At 42.3% G+C, this 17,815-nt stretch overlaps 1 protein-coding gene across 1 annotated transcript in view; it reads right to left on the reverse strand.

Moving 5' to 3' along the window:
- LOC126263420 (thrombospondin type-1 domain-containing protein 4-like) overlaps nt 1-17,815 on the reverse strand; it is a 198,904-nt gene that overhangs the window by 156,969 nt on the left and 24,120 nt on the right. The window contains exon 2 of the mRNA XM_049960513.1: nt 16,474-16,595. Within this exon, the coding sequence (XP_049816470.1) occupies nt 16,474-16,595 (122 nt within the window). The remainder of the gene's footprint in view (nt 1-16,473; nt 16,596-17,815) is intronic.

The following is a 17,815-nucleotide window of genomic DNA, read 5'->3' on the forward strand; positions in this document are numbered from 1 at the left end:
TACGTTATTTAAGGAAACAGGAAGTGTTCAGCCACATGTGAAACGTCAACCACGGCCTGCACCAAATGATGATAATCCGTACATCAGTAGCAGAGAAATTGTGCGAGAATCGGGAATCCCAAAAACGTCGATGTTGAGAATGCTACATCAACATCGATTGCACTCGTACCATATTTCTAATCACGAGGAATTGCATGGCGACGACTTTGAACGTCGTGTACAGTTCTGCCACTGGGCACAAGAGAAATTACGGGACGATGACAGATTTTTTGCACGCGTTCTATTTAGCGACGAAGCGTCATTCACCAATAGCGGTAACGTAAACTGGCATAATATGCACTATTGGGTAACGGAAAATTCACGATGACTGCGACAAGTGGGACATCAGTGACCTTCGCGGGTTAATGTATGGTGCGGCATTATGGGAGGAAGGATAATTAGCCACCATTTGATCGATGGCAATCTAAATGGTGCAATATATGCTCATTTCCTACGTAGTGTTCTACCGATGTTACTACAAGATGTTTTACTGCATGACAGAATGGCGATGTACTTCCAACGTGATGGATGTCCGGCACATAGCTCGCGTGCGGTTGAAGCGGTATTGAATACCATATTTCATGACAGGTGGATTGGTCATCGAAGCACCATCCCGTGGCCAGCACGTTCACCGGATCTGACGTCGCTGGATTGCTTTCTGTGGGGAAAGTTGAAGGATATTTGCCATCGTGATCCACCGACAACGCCTGACAACGTGCGTCGGTGCATTGTCAATGCATGTGCGAACATTACGGAAAGCGAACTACTTGCTGTTGAGAGGAATGTCGTTACACGTATTGCCAAATGCATTGAGGTTGACGGACATCATTTTGAGCATTTATTGCATTAATGTGGAATTTACAGGTAATCACGCTGTAACAGCATGTCTTCTCAGAAATGATAAGTTCTCAAAGGTACATGTATCACATTGGAACAACCGAAATAATCTTTCTGTATTTTAATTTAAAAAACCTACCTGTTACCAACTGTTCGTTTAAAATTGTGAGCCATATGTTTGTGACTATTACAGCGCCATCTATGACAAAGCGAAAAAAGTGGAGCAAGTAAAACATTCATATTTCTTTACATACTACACGAATATGTAATAAAAAGTGGGGGTTCCTATTTAAAAAACGCAGTTGATATCCGTTTGACCTATGGCAGCGCCATCTAGCGGGCCAACCGTAGCGCCATTTGGTTTTCCCCTTAAGCTAGACAAGTTTCGTTATTTGTAGTTTTTGCGTTTGACGTTTATTTCATGAGATATTTTGCCAGGTCACGATAAAAGGACCACCCTGTAGACATGTGTTGTGGCAGCAGGCTGTAGAAAACATGCTGAGATTACTGCGGCATCTCAGCAGCACACACGAAAACAAAAAGTTCTCCACTTAAGTAGAGGTAAACTGTTACCTGTCTACCTCGAACACTTTTATAAAAATTACCGGATGGTACACTCGGGCATTCTGCGCCTCAAGCAGACGTACTAGACAGCGCTGTGACTCTCGGTAATCACCACACTAATGTACAGAACCCGAGCCATCCACAACATAGCGAGCGCGCAGTCCGAAGTGAAAAAATCCGCAGGAACAGCTACGAGGACGCGCCAATAGAACATGCTATCAGGACAGAAGACCAGAAGAAAGAAGGAAAAGCGAAAAATGACGGCAGGGATCTGGCGTTCCTATCGTACGTCTGAACTCCCACAGACACGTCCGCCAGGCTCTTCAACAAGCACAATGTGAAGACGTGTTTTCGCCCTACATGAAAATTGGCGACGTGCTGTGGTTCATAATAGATCCCTTAGGACTAGGAACACCTCTCCAGTAAATCATCATGCAATGCTACATGTCACAGTGACGCGTAGAACAAGCGTGCATCATCTGCCTCCGTTATAGATCCAAGTCGACGGCAGCAGAGAAGAGCTTCATCGAGGGATGCACCTTCAACTTTGGTGGCGAGGAATGAGCAATGGAGTGCCATGGATTTCTGGGACTCTGTAATCAAGGACATGATAGAAATAAGTATTATCGAAAAGCTTGTGAACTGCTATGGACGACTTATTATAAAAAATTCGTCAGGAGCGTTCTATGAATAGAGCGCCAGCAACGAGCAAAACTGGTAGCCCCCACTATCTCACATCTACGCCCACCACACACAGAAAAATCAAACCGGTGAATTCTTCACAGCACTGAACCAAATTACCGTTTTTCTACGGAAGAGTTGGAGTCGTACCCAATACTGTTATTTACTCATTCCGGTTGTGTCTCATCTCCTGAAGTCGCACCATGAGGACCAATCGGAAATGCAAAAAGATGCGCTACCGGGCAATAAGTCAACCATCTTTTACTAAAGGTTGGTATGAGTACAAGGCACGGAAACTCATTCGTTAAGATATCTTCAGTCGAGTTACTCATTCTCACTCGAATTCTAAGTCGCAAATCGATTGCAGAGATGTCCTGTTTCAGGTTATTGATTTCCTCATATACTATCGCATTTGACTAAATGAGTGATGGCATGTCTGGTAGCCTCTACTCTGGATGTAGTGTTTATGGTCTGATTACAGACATGTGCAGGTCATATCGAATGATTGTGAACCGTGCTCTCTGCTACTGGTGCTGCTCTTGGCTGGTGCCTCGTGGTGGCACTTCCACGTTTGCTATGGACGATTCGTGCTGCAGCTTGCTTGCGGCTGCCGGATATTTCTATTGTAATTTTCTGATGTCCATTATCACGCATCGAGCTACGAGAATTTCTTTAAAGCGTCGGGTTGCAAATGGATCTGGCGTAATACTTTGTTCGTAGTATTTTCAGGTCTTTAATTGTCCATTCACTCACGTTCAAATTTCACTTCCGCTGTTAAACAAGGTGGTTCGCAGTCATACAATATCGATTTTTCACTCTTATATCCGTACACTAGGCGTTTTGCTCCATCACGTTACCGTTAATTTAAATTTGTTCAGGATTTGTTGATGTGTCCATAATTTTTCTTTGTTCAATGATTTATATATATTGGCACTATATACCACGTGGTCCATCGTAGGAAAACTGTATTCTTCCATTTGACGGTGCTTTTCAACTGGGTCGAAATAATCAGGACTTCAGCTAAACTATCTACTATATGTTTTTCCCCCAGTAACTTAACGAAATCCATGTTGAAGTTCGATTAGACACGTGTTTCTGCATTCGCTCTCGAGTATGTACTCAATTTGATCAAGAACCTTAACGTGAAAGCTCCCTTCAGCAGAAATATTAATCTTACAGCTCAGAAGGCGAGTAGTACTGCAGGAACTTCGAAACTACTTGCTGTTTATAATTGCGTAGGCTTCCGCGGCCAGAGTCAGTCGACATAAAAGTTTTCTGGGTTTGGTACCGCGTCATAATGTAAAACTACTGCTCCTGTAGAAAAGCCAGTAGTTTTACATTATGACGCGGTACCAAACCAAGAAAACTTTTACTTGCTGTTTATCAGATAATCTTTGACGCAGTTATTATATTTCTTGTTCTTGCGTGGGCAGCTGTTCCGCTAACACACTGAGGCTCACAACCCCGTAGCACTTGATCTACGCAGAAGGAAGATCAGTTATAAGTTCACCTAATCAGATTATGAAACTCTTCGTGAAGTAACTGTGATGTTACATTGTCAAATGTTCATGTACAGACCCATTTCTTTCCTTTGCGCAATATAGGCATCCCCTACTCTTTCAATATGTTTACGAAACCGTGGTCAGACAGCGTTATAAAATATTTCTTGGGTAAAAATTTTGTATAAAAAGGAGCACACGTTCAGGGTATCTTATTGCAGTCACATTTTCCCATGTAGTGTAGAGTGTTGTACCTCTAAGATAGTGGTCATAGAAAGATACGAAGTTTTTCCGTCCGTATTTCAGTCCAGTGACTGAGTTAAGAATCACGGGAAGGGACGCGCACTTGATATCGGCGTAAGCAGTACCCGTCTTTTTCTACGGCTCTTTTTGTTTCAGATATTAGATTGCGTTTTGCGCAGCATTTGTTAATATTCTAGGCGTTTAAGTGCTGTATAATATACAAAAGCTATTTATAAACTATTGTTAATTCTTCAGGACCAGAATCTTATGGTGACTAAAATGTTAGGTACCCTCAGAATTATTTATACAACATGTGGACAGTTCAGTCACACATCGCCGAGCGTGCACAGTCTTGTACCTTGAAATAAAGATAGTCTTTTAGGACAGAAAATGTGATACTTGCAAATGAACTGAGTTTCATTAACGTCTAAAAATTTTCTTGTCTTATAAATGAATATTTGTGTTAGTTTCAAATGGTTTCAGTTTGTGGTATGTAGTAAGGTAGAAATGCAACATGTAAACGACTAAATATGGTACTGACAAGATATTTTTGATTGCAATGCTTTAAAACGTGAGTAGATTATTTACGCTTGGTTAAAAGACCATTCTGTACCTTGGAAAATGTTTTTAAATTCGGAAAAACCTTAATTTTCGCAAGTAATTTTTGTAATTTCAGAAGAAGACTATAAAACATAAAAAGTCGCAATAGCTTATTACATAAGCAAACCAAGATTTATTATGGTATTTGCTGAATTTTATGACTGGCCCTGTCTCGCTCTTGCACCAAATAGCTTCGTTTTTTGAATATGATGTCAAAAATAAACAACTAAAGAAACAACAAGTTTTAGTACTTAAAAGGTTTCCGAGTGTGATGTGGATTCTGAGAATTACAACGAAAAAATGGATGCTCTAATAAAAGTCATAGGCGTTGAAAGTTAATGAACAGAACGTAGCGTCCATAACAGATGTGCCACAGAGCAACTTATTATAAAATTACATTTCTGAGGTTGCTACATACTTCTTCGCAAGATTCATGACATGTTTGTATTTCTCATATTTACCTCGGAAAGGCACTTCATGCAAAATTTTCCTCGGGAAAAGTTTATATAGGTTGAACTTTCTGTATTACGAAATCACGGTACGTAGATTGTGATGCAACCCAGCGAACTGAAGGCTTACGTGCAGTGGGGTGTTCAAAGAATCTGTACTTTGAAATAGTAGACTTCACATCAGGAGCACATTTTAGAGCGAAACAACATATTTGGGTGGAACAAGAAATCTAAAAGTAGATCTTGCGTGACATCAGCCACAGTGAAGTACTTACATATATTTCACATGCCAGAATCTGATTACTGTATGGTGCAATGGTAAAGCAGACCCAGGACATGTCTCGATCTTGCCCCAAACACCAGATATCGACAGTTCCATTCCCTACATATTTTCAATTGGTACCATGGACAGGGTTTTTTTTTTTTTTTTTTTTTTTTTTGCACCACACGACAGAGTAATGTAGAAACTGTTGAACGGTAGTAAAATCTTATTTTCGGCCAAAAGTGGTCGTATCAGGTTATTGCTACATATAATGCTAAAATCGGCAAATAAATGGGGCCTAAAGTAAGAACGTCACAAACTAATTAAAATACATTGACGGCAAAAAAATCACAATACTCCGCCCCCCCCCCTCCAAAAAAACCGGAGATTAATGAAATTTTAGGAATACAATGTCTACCAGATGACAGGTTGATGTGCCTGCGAGATAACCCATTTGAAAGTAATATGCTGGTACGTTAATGACCGGTGTAACCGCAAAAATGTTGAATGCACGCATGCAAACGTGCGTAGTTTGTGTTGTACGGGTGCCGGGTGTCAGTTAGTGTAATGGAGCTGCATGCCTGCTGCATTTGGTCGGTCAACATAGGGAGTTGATGTTGTTTGTGAATGACGCCGTAGTTGTTGTCCGATGATGGCGTACATGGGCCTGATTGGATAAACATCTGCTGATCGAGAAGGCCAAGGCAACAAATCGACACTCTGTTGTGCATTTTGGGTTACAACAGCCCGGTTTGTGGGCGAGAGTTGTCCCGTTGGGAAGCATCAACTCGAATTCTATTCATGAATGGCAGCACAGCCGGCTGCTGTGGCCGAGCGCTTCTTAGCGCTACAGTCCGGAACCGCGCTGATGCTACGGTCACAGGTTTGAATCCTGCCTCGGACATGGATGTGTGTGATGTCCTTATGTTAGTTAGGGTTAAGTAGTTCTAAGTCTAGGGGACTGATGACCTCAGATGTTAAGTCCCATAGTGCTTAGAGCCATTTGAACCATCTGAATGGCAGGACAACATGTCGAATCAACAGATTGACGTACAAATTTGCAGTCAGGGCGCGTGGGATAACCACGAGAGTCTCCTGCTGTCATATGAAATCACACCCCAGACCATAACTGTAGGCCCGCATCTCGTGGTCGTGCGGTAGCGTTCTCGCTTCCCACGCCCGGGTTCCCGGGTTCGATTCCCGGCGGGGTCAGGGATTTTCTCTGCCTCGTGATGGCTGGGTGTTGTGTGCTGTCCTTAGGTTAGTTAGGTTTAAGTAGTTCTAAGTTCTAGGGGACTTATGACCACAGCAGTTGAGTCCCATAGTGCTCAGAGCCATTTGAACCATTTGAACCATAACTGTAGGTGTAGGTCCATTGTGTCTAGCACGCACACAAGTTGATTGCAGTCATGCGAAATCGCACCCCAGACCATACGTGTAGGTCAATTGTGACTAGCACGCACACAAGTTGATTGCAGACCCTCAACTGGCCCATTTGTAACCAACACACGGCCATCACTTCCACCGAGACGGAGCCAACTTTCACAAGAAAACACAACAGACTTCCACCCTGCTCTCTAACGAGCTCTCACTTGACACCTCTGAAGTCGCAAGTGGCGTTGGTTTGTGGACAGTGGTTTGCGCGTTACATGGCGTCTGGGTCGGAGCTGTTGAAACATCTCCTTAGAAAAATTTTGAATGACTGTGCTGGTAATCCTCTTAGTTATTTGGTTTTCAAACAGCTGAGCAAAACTCAACGTATTCAGACGTTTCTAAAAAATGTTCAAATGTGTGTGAAATCTTATGAGACTTGACTGCTAAGGTCATCAGTCCCCGAAGCTTACACACTACTTAACCTAAATTATCCTAAGGGCGAACACACACACCCATGCCCGAGGGAGGACTCGAACCTCCGCCGGGAGCAGCCGCACAGTCCATGACTGCATCGCCACAGACCGCTCGGCTAATCCCGCGCGGCTCAGACGTTTCTCTCTTTACTTATTCTGATCATCGCTAAACAGACGCGCCATATTTTTAGCGCAACGCAATCTGAATTTCAATAGTCAGTACAAAAGAATGGCCCTGAGTAACAATAATCTATAAATGAATCACTTACCTCACGAAAATCTTCGTTACTCGAACTACTGGAATACAGCGAGTGCCAACACTACCAGCTAAATAAAAGATTCTAACTACTGAAGGCACTAACTACGGATAGGAATAGTTAGCAAATGAAAGATTTTGATAGAGAACAAACAATGCATTTACCTTAATAGTGTTCAAAAGTCATATATCAATTCATGTCCTCCATCTTTACAAATTTCCTTTTTCTGGCACACGTCCAGATCGTTCGCTTATAGTAACCTCTCAAAACTCTGGCATCTCTCTCCACATCCACCACTGCTGGCGGCTCACCTCCAACTGCCCAACGCTACGTGCTGTTCACATCCAACTGCCCAACACTACAATAGCGAATATTCCAACAATGAGTCCAACCAGCCACAGACTGCAAGCAGCACAGTCAGTTATTTTCATACAGAGCGCTACGTGGCGTTACCAACATAAAAACCTAAATAGCCTACTTACACTGTCACTGAAGTAAGCAATTTGTAACAGTTCGTTGTGTCAATGTGGTGGCAACTGCAGCTCGCACTGCTGCTGCAGATGCAAAACAAAGCGCCAAAGCCATACGCCAATCACGATCGTATTCCCTCTCGGCAGTGCCATGCGGCCGTCAATAGCCCGCTCTTCCTGTGACTGTAGATACTCGTGACCACCGCTGGCAGCAATTATGTTCCGTGGCTAGATTCCTGCAATCTTTGTGCAGCACCGTAGAAGTAACATCCAGCTTCTCGTAGCCATATTACACGACCTCGCTCCAACTCAACGAGCTGTTGATAATGACGTCTTCGTCGTCTTCAAGACATTCTTGACTAACACGAACTCGAAGGTAACGAACGCTTACGACCGCTACAGCGTGTATTGAAAGGAAACCTGATTTCCATCCCTATAGTGGCCCTCCTAGCGCCAATCTTGGGTCTGGTACGAAATCTTAATAGACATCATCTTTCAGGTGTAGAAACAGGCCTACCAACTTTCGTTTATTTCGCACAATTCCTTCTTGGCGTTGCGATTTTTTTCCGGCCGTGTCTTTGAGGTAAATTATCTGTTAGTTTAGTGAGCTCACTCACTGTTATTTCCCGTGAACTGTGAGACAGAGAACACGTCGCTACATGTTCGGCATGACAGAGCAGCATGCCTCGTGCCATAGCCGCCGCGTGAGGGTGGGCTATCTACAGTCGGCGCTGGCCACGCTGCCGACGTAATTGTCTCGTTAAGCGGTGCGTTTTCTCGGAACAATTAGGCCGTACCCGGCGAGCTGCGCTGGCCGAACCGCTGCGGCAGTTCGCGTGCGTAGCTGCCACTCAAAGGAGCAAAGTAGCGCCGCACACGGCCCACGCGAGCGCCAATTACTGCTTCGTGCTACCTCACAACGGAGCACTCGTCACCTCGCCTTATTGTGGGTTCCGCTGAACTACGGCCCTCGGCCGCTGCTAACTGAGTGGACAGCGTCGCAGAAACAGCTTACTCCCAGCGACAGGCTGTGACGTTACGCGTCGTACCGAAGAAACGATTTCCACCTCCCAGTGTACAACATGTAGCTGCGTGCGTAGGGCTCAACGCTACTAGGTCTCTTCCGAGAACAGTAACACAGGAATGTCGGTCCAGTACACGTTTTGCCTTCAAGCGCTGGTACCGTGGCGGGGGTCTGTTACAAAGCAGAAGGTAACTGTTGACACTGTAAGCGTACACCATAAGCGTTGTGCTCACGTTACGCGCGATAGTAATGCAACCTAAGACTCTTCTCGCGTTTTCGATAAATCGAAATTCGAAGTATGACGAGCGTGTTGGATACTATACGAGAGCGCCAGTGGCAACTTCATGCCTACCTGTACTGCGTTCACGTTGAAAGATTCTGCTATGTAAGGGTGACCCAGTAAAAGTGTAAAATTAAATTTTACGTGATATTTTGCTATTTGCATCTATTTTAATATCAAGTAACACACTTAATCTATTTGAATATCGGCACAAGTACAATGGCTATTTTTTTTTTCAAGCTCCAATCGGCCGCGAAAGTAAAACCACGGTGAAATTCCGGTGAAGCTTTGCGGATATGTGTTGCGTAGTGTCTACACTGAGATGATAAAAGTCATGGTATACCTCCTAACATGGTGTCGGACCTCTTTTTCACCAGCATAGTGCAGCAACTCGACGTAGCGTGGTGGACATAAGAAGTAGTCGGAAGTCCTCGGCCAAAAGTATTTGTGCTCTGTTATACAGTTATTAAATTTAATAGCTTTCAACGGTGTTTCGTGCTGTTTATGGCGAAATAACGATTTATTAAACTTTTAGAAACGTTCGCTCGCTGTGATTTTTAGAGTTTCTGTGCGTTGAAGTCGTTTACTGAATTTTGTGCTTCAAATGGTTCAGATGGTGGTGGTGGTGGTGGTGGTGGTTAGTGTTTAAAGTCCCGTCGACAACGAGGTCATTAGAGACGGAGCGCAAGCTCGGGTTAGGGAAGGATTGGGAAGGAAATCGGTCGTGCCCTTTCAAAGGAACCATCCCGGCATTTGCCTGAAACGATTTAGGGAAATCACGGAAAACCTAAATCAGGATGGCCGGAGACGGGACTGAACCGTCGTCCTCCCGAATGCGAGTCCAGTGTGCTAACCACTGCGCCACCTCGCTCGGTAGGTTCAGATGGCTCTGAGCTCTATGGGACTTAACATCTGAGGTCATCAGTCCCCTAGAACTTAGAACTACTTAAACCTAACTAACCTAAGGACATCACATACATCCATGACCGAGGCAGGATTCGAACCTGCGACCGTTGCAGTCGCGCGGTTCCGGACTGAAGTGCCTAGAACCGCTCGGCAACCGCGGCCGGCTTTGTGCTTCAGTTTTCAGCTGACGAAAGCTGTTAATACTAATAGCACCCAATATTGGTGTGGTTTCTCGATCTGATTACGTCTATTTCGTCACTGTCTGCTAGATAAAACGAAATAGGTCTTTCTAATATTGCAGCAGTTGTAGCACATGCCACATAAGTGAGACTGTTTTGCACAAATGACCATTTTTATCTACCTCATTTACATAAATAACACGTCAGAATATAATTCACGAAATACCAATATCAAATGCGTCTTAGGCTCAGTACAATCAAAAAGTCTTACGTTAGGAAATAGTTTCATATTTTAGTCATACGCTCCAGTTTCTCAAGCATGAGATCGAAAAGTATTAGTACAAAATTTTTATATAAATTTGGAAGTGTCATATTCTTCCATATAATTTCTGTGATGCCCCGATTCACTCTCCGTCTCGCTCTGACAAACTGTCTTCTCATCACTAACTCTGTAACTATTTCTGCCACTGTCGAAGCTTATTCTTCCCGGGTTCGATTCCCGGCGGGGTCAGGGATTTTCTCTGCCTCGTGATGGCTGGGTGTTGTGTGCTGTCCTTAGGTTAGTTAGGTTTAAGTAGTTCTATGTTCTAGGGGACTTATGACCACAGCAGTTGAGTCCCATAGTGCTCAGAGCCATTTGAACCATTTGAACCAAGCTTATTCTTCGGTTAACTTCGCTAACCCTGCCAGAATCACCAGTTTAGTTTTCCAGCGTTAATTCTCCGGTTTTGCGTTATTACGTGTTCGTACAGCGCGTTTCACGCGCAAGTCCGAGAACGGAAAATAAGCGGCTGCTAAGCGGGAACTGCACTACTTGCCCTTGGTATTGTAGCGATCTGGAAAAAAATATCTGTTAAAAGTTCATTTTCTTGGATACACCGAGAAGATTAATATGTAATCTTTCTTATTCCTGTTATTCGTTTACTTCCCCTCTGATAGTCCGAATGCATGGATTCCGCTAATAATTTTAAAAACGCTGATCATTCGCACACCCAGTCAATCGCATAAACAAACAGCGATAGGCATTCACCCGTTCGAATGTATTCGGCTCAGTTCGTATAGCCCGTTCCTCTATTCTCTGCGAGAAAGCTTTATAGATGCGACCAGGAGTCTACTGACGGAGACAACACGCACACTATGCAAGGATTCAAAAATCAACTTATGATTAGTTCAGAATTCAACATAGAACCCGTTCAAAAATGTTCAAAAACCTACGGAAATGCCTTTCAAAATCGTATTAACAATCAACAGACCAACGTGCGCTGGATGCTAAGTGCTTTGTGAAACAAGATTTTTTTTCCTCAATGCTCTGGTTAGCTCCCCTCCCTCCATCCCCCTAGAAGCAGAACTGACGCTACATCAGGGATCCCTGTCTCCACCTCTTCCATTAGCTGCTCCTTCGCTCTTCCACCCCCATTCACTTGCTTCCCAAATTCCAAGCACTCAACCGTTTCTCTACATTACCAACCCCCCCCCCCCCCCCGCCCACCCATTTGACGCCCACACTTCCATCTTCTTTTGTACCCGCACTCTGAACAACCAGACTTTCCTTCCCCTAACGCTGTTCCCGGTGCAAATCCAATTTTTAGTAATAAATGAAAAGCCCCAGTTAGCTTTTTTTCTACAATATTACTTTTATTGCTAACCGCTTTTCGGCTTACAAGGCCATCTTCAGGCATTTACTGAGTATTATCACCAAAGAAGTTAAATGTTAGCAGACAACACTCGAAGAGAAATAACACATCTAGACTGAAGCAGAAACATACAGTAAGTAACATCTTTGCAATGAAATAGTAAAAACTGAACAGTACATAAATAACAATGGAGCTGACAGGAAAAACCTTTAGCACAAAATAGGAATAGCATGCCTACATAACAGTTTCTATTAATAAACAAAAATAATAAAATAAGATAAAATTAGTACTAGACAAGGCTGCATCAAGAGGTATGAAACATGGAGAGTAATACACAACCAATTTAAAAAGAAGAGACAGTTGTCAATGTTATTACAGAATACATAAGGAACTTAAGCAATATCAATAAGATAAACAGAAATTAATAAATGCAGGAAAATTGAGGTGTTTGAGGGAATGTACAGTTTGAGTGTGTGGTGGTACTCAATTTTAACATTAACATTATAATCAAAGCAGTGGCTGTGTACCAGATTTCATTAAATAAACGAGCAAAGTAAAATATGAACAGTATTTGATGAGACAACTACAAGGGGAGTTAAATGTGGACAGTAATACAAGTTAAAAGGAAACCCTTAACTATTGAAACTACAGCCTATGTGGAGTACAAAGACAACTGCAACAAATAAAACAACTTAATGAATACAGGAAAATGGGAATATGTAGGAAGAGAGAGTGTGGGAAGTAATGACCAACAAAGATGATTATATGAAGTTTAGGAGAGGGGAAGTGTTGAGTTGTGTCTGGTCATTTAGGATGAGATCTGGACTGTGAGCAAGATGTTTGTTAATTTCCAGGGCTTCCAGCAGGTTGAGTTTGTGGCCTTTGTTTGCTAAGTGAAGTACATGGGACACTGGCTGGTAGCTGTGAGCCTCACTCAGTACATGCTCCGCAAATGCAGAGTCTGAATTCTGCAACCTCCAGCTGCGTTCATGTTCAGCCAGCCTAGTTGATATGTCTCTGCCCGACTGACAATTGTAAATTTGTCACAATCAGAACAGGTGATTTTCTATACCCCACTCTTGACTAATAACTGGATCTTGCCTTTGCTATTAAAAACACACTGGGCTGTAGTGTCCCTGACATAGTAGGAAACCCTGTACTTGCAGGATTTCCGTGCTTTGGCTACAATCTGTGATACCTGACCTCGAAATGGTAGTGTACACCATTTCTTGGAGACAGTGGATGGGGAAGCAGGTGGGGCTCCTCCCCACGATCCATCAGAAAAACTACTTGATATTATGAAAGTTGATATTGAATAGGCCTTAACGAAAGACACCACTGCAAAATATATAGTTGCCAATGCACTAAAGAACGAAACCAAATTCGTGTGTAACATCCCACGGTCTATTGACTTTCACAGCCTCAAGTCCTTAAAACAGAAATTACAACACCAAGGTATCGTTGCCACAAAATCTGATAAAGGCAACAGTATTGTGCTTTTGAACAAATGTGATTATGTGTATAAAGTTAATGATTTTCTGAATACCAGAGGCTTCCAAGTCCTTCGTAAAGACCCTACTTAATTGTTCAAAGAGGATGTTAAATATGCAATCACTTCATGCAAAAGCATATTCTCTGAATTTGAAGCAAAACTGTTAACTAATATGAACCCAGTGCCTCCTAGAATGTATGGGCTTCCTAAACTGCATAAACAAGATGTTCCTATTCGTCCAGTTGCATCATCATTCACTGCTCTATCTTACAAACTAGCCAGTAAACTTAATGTCCTAATTAAGAGCAAGACTAAATCCAAACCAAAGCATGGTATTTCAAACTCTGTGGACCTAGAAAACAAGTTAAAAGGTATATCTGTCTCACACAGTGATAAATTAGTTTCCTTTGATGTCGGTAGTTTGTTTTCTAACATACCAGTAGTAGAATGCATTGATATTCTGACAGAGCTGATGCACAAGTCTAATGTCAATCCTGTGGAATTGAATGACTTGAGACTGGCCACAAAGACATGCCTTGCACAGAACTATATCCATTTCCAAGGGACTCTTTATAAACAATTAGATGGCTTAGCTATGGGTTCCCCTCTTAGTCCACTGTTGGCTGAAATATTTATGGACCATTTTGAACAAAATTTTCTGGAAACAGAACCTTTGAGCGCAAACATCAAATACTGGTTTAGATATGTAGATGATGTCCTGTGTATGTGGACTGGTACTACAAGACAACTCAACACATTCTTGAAAAACCTAAACAGTCAACATAAAAATATCCAGTTCACTATGGAAATTGGCAACAAATCCATAAACTTCTTAGATCTTACCATTGACATCAGTGCACACACACATTGTTTCAAAATTTACAGAAAAACAACTACAGACACAGTAATACCTTCTTGCTCACAACACCCCATACCTCACAAACATGCAGCATTCCACTCAATGGTACACAGTCTCATATCCATCCCCATGTCCAGAGATGATTTTAAAACAGAGTTAGATACACTAAAATTTATTTCCACAGCCAATGGCTACAATCCAGTTCTTGCTGACCACATCTTGCACAGGAAACAAAAACGGAAAATTATACCCCACCTCTATGCCCCACATGCTTCCCCATCCACTGTCTCCAAGAAATGGTGTACACTACCATTTCGAGGTCAGGTATCACAGTTTGTAGCCAAAGCACGGAAATCCTGCAAGTATAGGGTTTCCTACTGTGTCAGGAACACTACAGCCCAGTGTGTTTTTAATAGCACAGGCAAGATCCAGTTATTAGCCAACAGTGGGGTATACAAAATCACCTGTTCTGATTGTGACAAATTTTACATTCGTCAGTCAGGCAGAGACATATCAACTAGGCTGGCTGAACATGAACGCAGCTGGAGGTTGCAGAATTCAGACTCTGCATTTGCTGAGCATGTACTGCGTGACGCTCACAGCTACCAGCCAGTGTCCCATGTACTTCACTTAGCAAACAAAGGCCATAAACTCAACCTGCTGGAAGCCCTGGAAATTAACAAACATCTTGCTCACAGTCCAGATCTCATCCTAAATGACCAGACACAACTCAATACTTCCCCTCTCCTAAACATATAATCATCTTTGTTGGTCATTACTTCCCACACTCTCTCTTCCTACATATTCCCATTTTCCTGTATTCATTAAGTTGTTTTATTTGTTGCAGTTGTCTTTGTACTCCACATAGGCTGTAGTTTCAATAGTTAAGGGTTTCCTTTTAACTTGTATTACTGTCCACATTTAACTCCCCTTGTAGTTGTCTCATCAAATACTGTTCATATTTTACTTTGCTCACTTATTTAATGAAAACTGGTACACAGCCACTGCTTTGATTATAATGTTAATGTTAAAATGGAGCACCACCACACTCTCAAACTGTAGGTTCCCTCAAACACCTCAATTTTCCTGCATTTATTAATTTCTGTTTATCTTATTGATATTGCTTAAGTTCCTTATGTATTCTGTAATTACATTGACAACTGTCTCTTCTTTTTAAATTGGTTGTGTATTACTCTCCATGTTTCATACCTCTTGATGCAGCCTTGTCTAGTACTGATTTTATCTTATTTTATTATTTTTGTTTATTAATAGAAACTGTTATGTAGGCATGCTATCCTATTTTGTGCTAAAGGTTTTCGTGTCAACTCCATTGTTATTTATGTACTGTTCAGTTTTTACTACTTCATTGCAAAGATGTTACTTACTGTATGTTTCTACTTCAGTCTAGATGTGTTACTTCTCTTCGAGCGTTGTCTGCTAACATTTAACTTCTTTGGTGATAATACTCAGTAAATGCCTGAAGATGGCCTTGTAAGCCGAAAAGCGGTTAGCAATAAAAGTAATATTGTAGAACAAAAGCAAACTGGTGCTTTTCATTTATTATAATTGTTCTACCAAGAACCGACGGAAGATTCTGTTAATCCAATTTTTAGTGATTGTGCACTGCTTCATTTTGCTACTTTCTCTCTCTCTCTCTCTCTCTGTGTGTGTCTCGCACGCACGCAAATTAAAACGACATTTAATTATTTCTTCCTTTTAAATTGTATTAAAAGTTTTCGTTTTCAAAAAACACTTTGCTGTAGAGCGAGATGTTCGTACGGATTACAAGCCACACCCTTTTCTTCTGGAGCGAGAGTGTAGGGATGAAGGAGACGAAAAATGTGCCAGCATGGCAACATTTGCCAACGCAGAGTTTTGTGGTTATAAAACAAGTAAATTTAGTAGAATACTCCAGCTTAAATACAGGCAATAAACCGAATAAAAAGATAGTTGCATGTGAGATGGAATGTTTTAGTGTAGGGGTTCCCAACAAAATTTTCTCGAGGACCCCCTCATCGAGCGTGATTGGTACCTTGTCGTATCACAGTATCAAGTACCTAAAAAAAGTAAAATTAACAGTATTTTATACGTTTTCTATATTTGGTACTTAGAAAAAACATTGACATATTCATTATTGAAGAAATATTGAGAGGCAAAAACAAAAAATCTGTTATACGAAATACATTTAATACATTTTTTTTTCTAATAGCATCTTGCGGACCCCTGGGGGTCCGCGGGCCACCTGTTGGAAACCACTGATTTAGAGAATATTAGAAACTGTGGTCGCAGGTTAAATGAAAAACATCGAAGTTGAGGTGTAACGGTAGAGTAGTACAGAGTGCGGTACTCACGGCCGGCAGTCCCTGGTCTGCACGGCGACGCCGCCGCCGCAGGTCCTGGAGCAAGGCGACCAGGCTGACCAGGGAGCCCAGTGGCCGGGCGCTCCCAGCCGCTGCTGCGACGGCCCGTGCACCTGCAACTGCAAACAACACGTCTCACCACGAGGCACAGTGCGGCTCCAGCTCATAAGGCCAGCTGACGCTGCAACTGCCTCGCTCCTGCGTACTGAGTCTACAGCTTTCATGGTTTGGAAAATTTATTTTATTTTTAACTCTGTGATCAGATGACTTGCCGGTAGCCACAGCCGTCAGTTAACCTAAGGAGGGAAGTCATGTGCGGCATCTGTTTGTGAATCGCGTAAACATTGTTCTTCGTGTAATCGTACTTCGTGTATCATATTTTTTGAGAAAGAGAACGGGGATAAGCTCATATTTTGCCTAAACGAGGGCGGAAAACCAGCTAATAAATGCTCCAAACTAGTCAGTTTATCATACCAACGCTCTGTGAGTTTATCTTACCTTTGTGTTCTGTAAGTTAGCACATTCCTCATTACGCTGTTTTACATAGAGGGTGTTACGGGTATAAGTGCGAATATTTTTATAAGTGGTACAATCCCAAAGAAAGCAGGTGTTGACCGATGTGAAAATTACCGAACTATCAGTTTAATAAGCTACGGCTGGAAAATACTCACACGAGCTCTTTACAGACAAATGGAAAAACTGGTAGAAGCCGACATCGGGGAAGATCAGTTTTGATTCCGTAGAAATGTTGGAACACGTGAGGCAGTACTGACCCTACGACTTATCTTAGAAAATAGATTAAGGAAAGGCAAACCTAAGTTTCTAGCATTTGTAGACTTTGAGAAAGCATTTGACAATGTTGACTGGAGTACTCTATTTCAAATTCTGAAGGTGGCAGGGGTAAAATACAGGGAGCGAAAGGCTATTTACAATTTGGACTGAAACCAGATGCAGTTATAAGAGTCGAGGTGCACGAAAGGGAAGCAGTGATTGGGAAGGGAGTGAGACAGGGTTGTAGCCTCTCCCCGATGTTATTCAATCTGTATATTGAGCAAGCAGTAAAGGAAACAAAAGAAAAATTCAAAGTAGGAATTAAAATCCATGGAGAAGAAATAAAAACTTCGAGGTTCGCCGATGACATTGTAACTCTGTCAGAGACAGCAAAGGACCTGGAAGGGCAGCTGAACGCGATGGACAATGTCTTGAAAAGAGGATATAAGATGAACATCAACGAAAGCAAAACGAGGATAATGGAAAGTAGTCGAATTAAATCGGGTGATGCTGCGGGAATTAGATTAGGAAATGAGACGCTTAAAGTAGTAAATGAGTTTTG

This window comes from Schistocerca nitens, chromosome 6 (assembly GCF_023898315.1).
Source record: "Schistocerca nitens isolate TAMUIC-IGC-003100 chromosome 6, iqSchNite1.1, whole genome shotgun sequence".
NCBI classification, from domain to species: Eukaryota; Metazoa; Arthropoda; class Insecta; order Orthoptera; family Acrididae; genus Schistocerca; species Schistocerca nitens.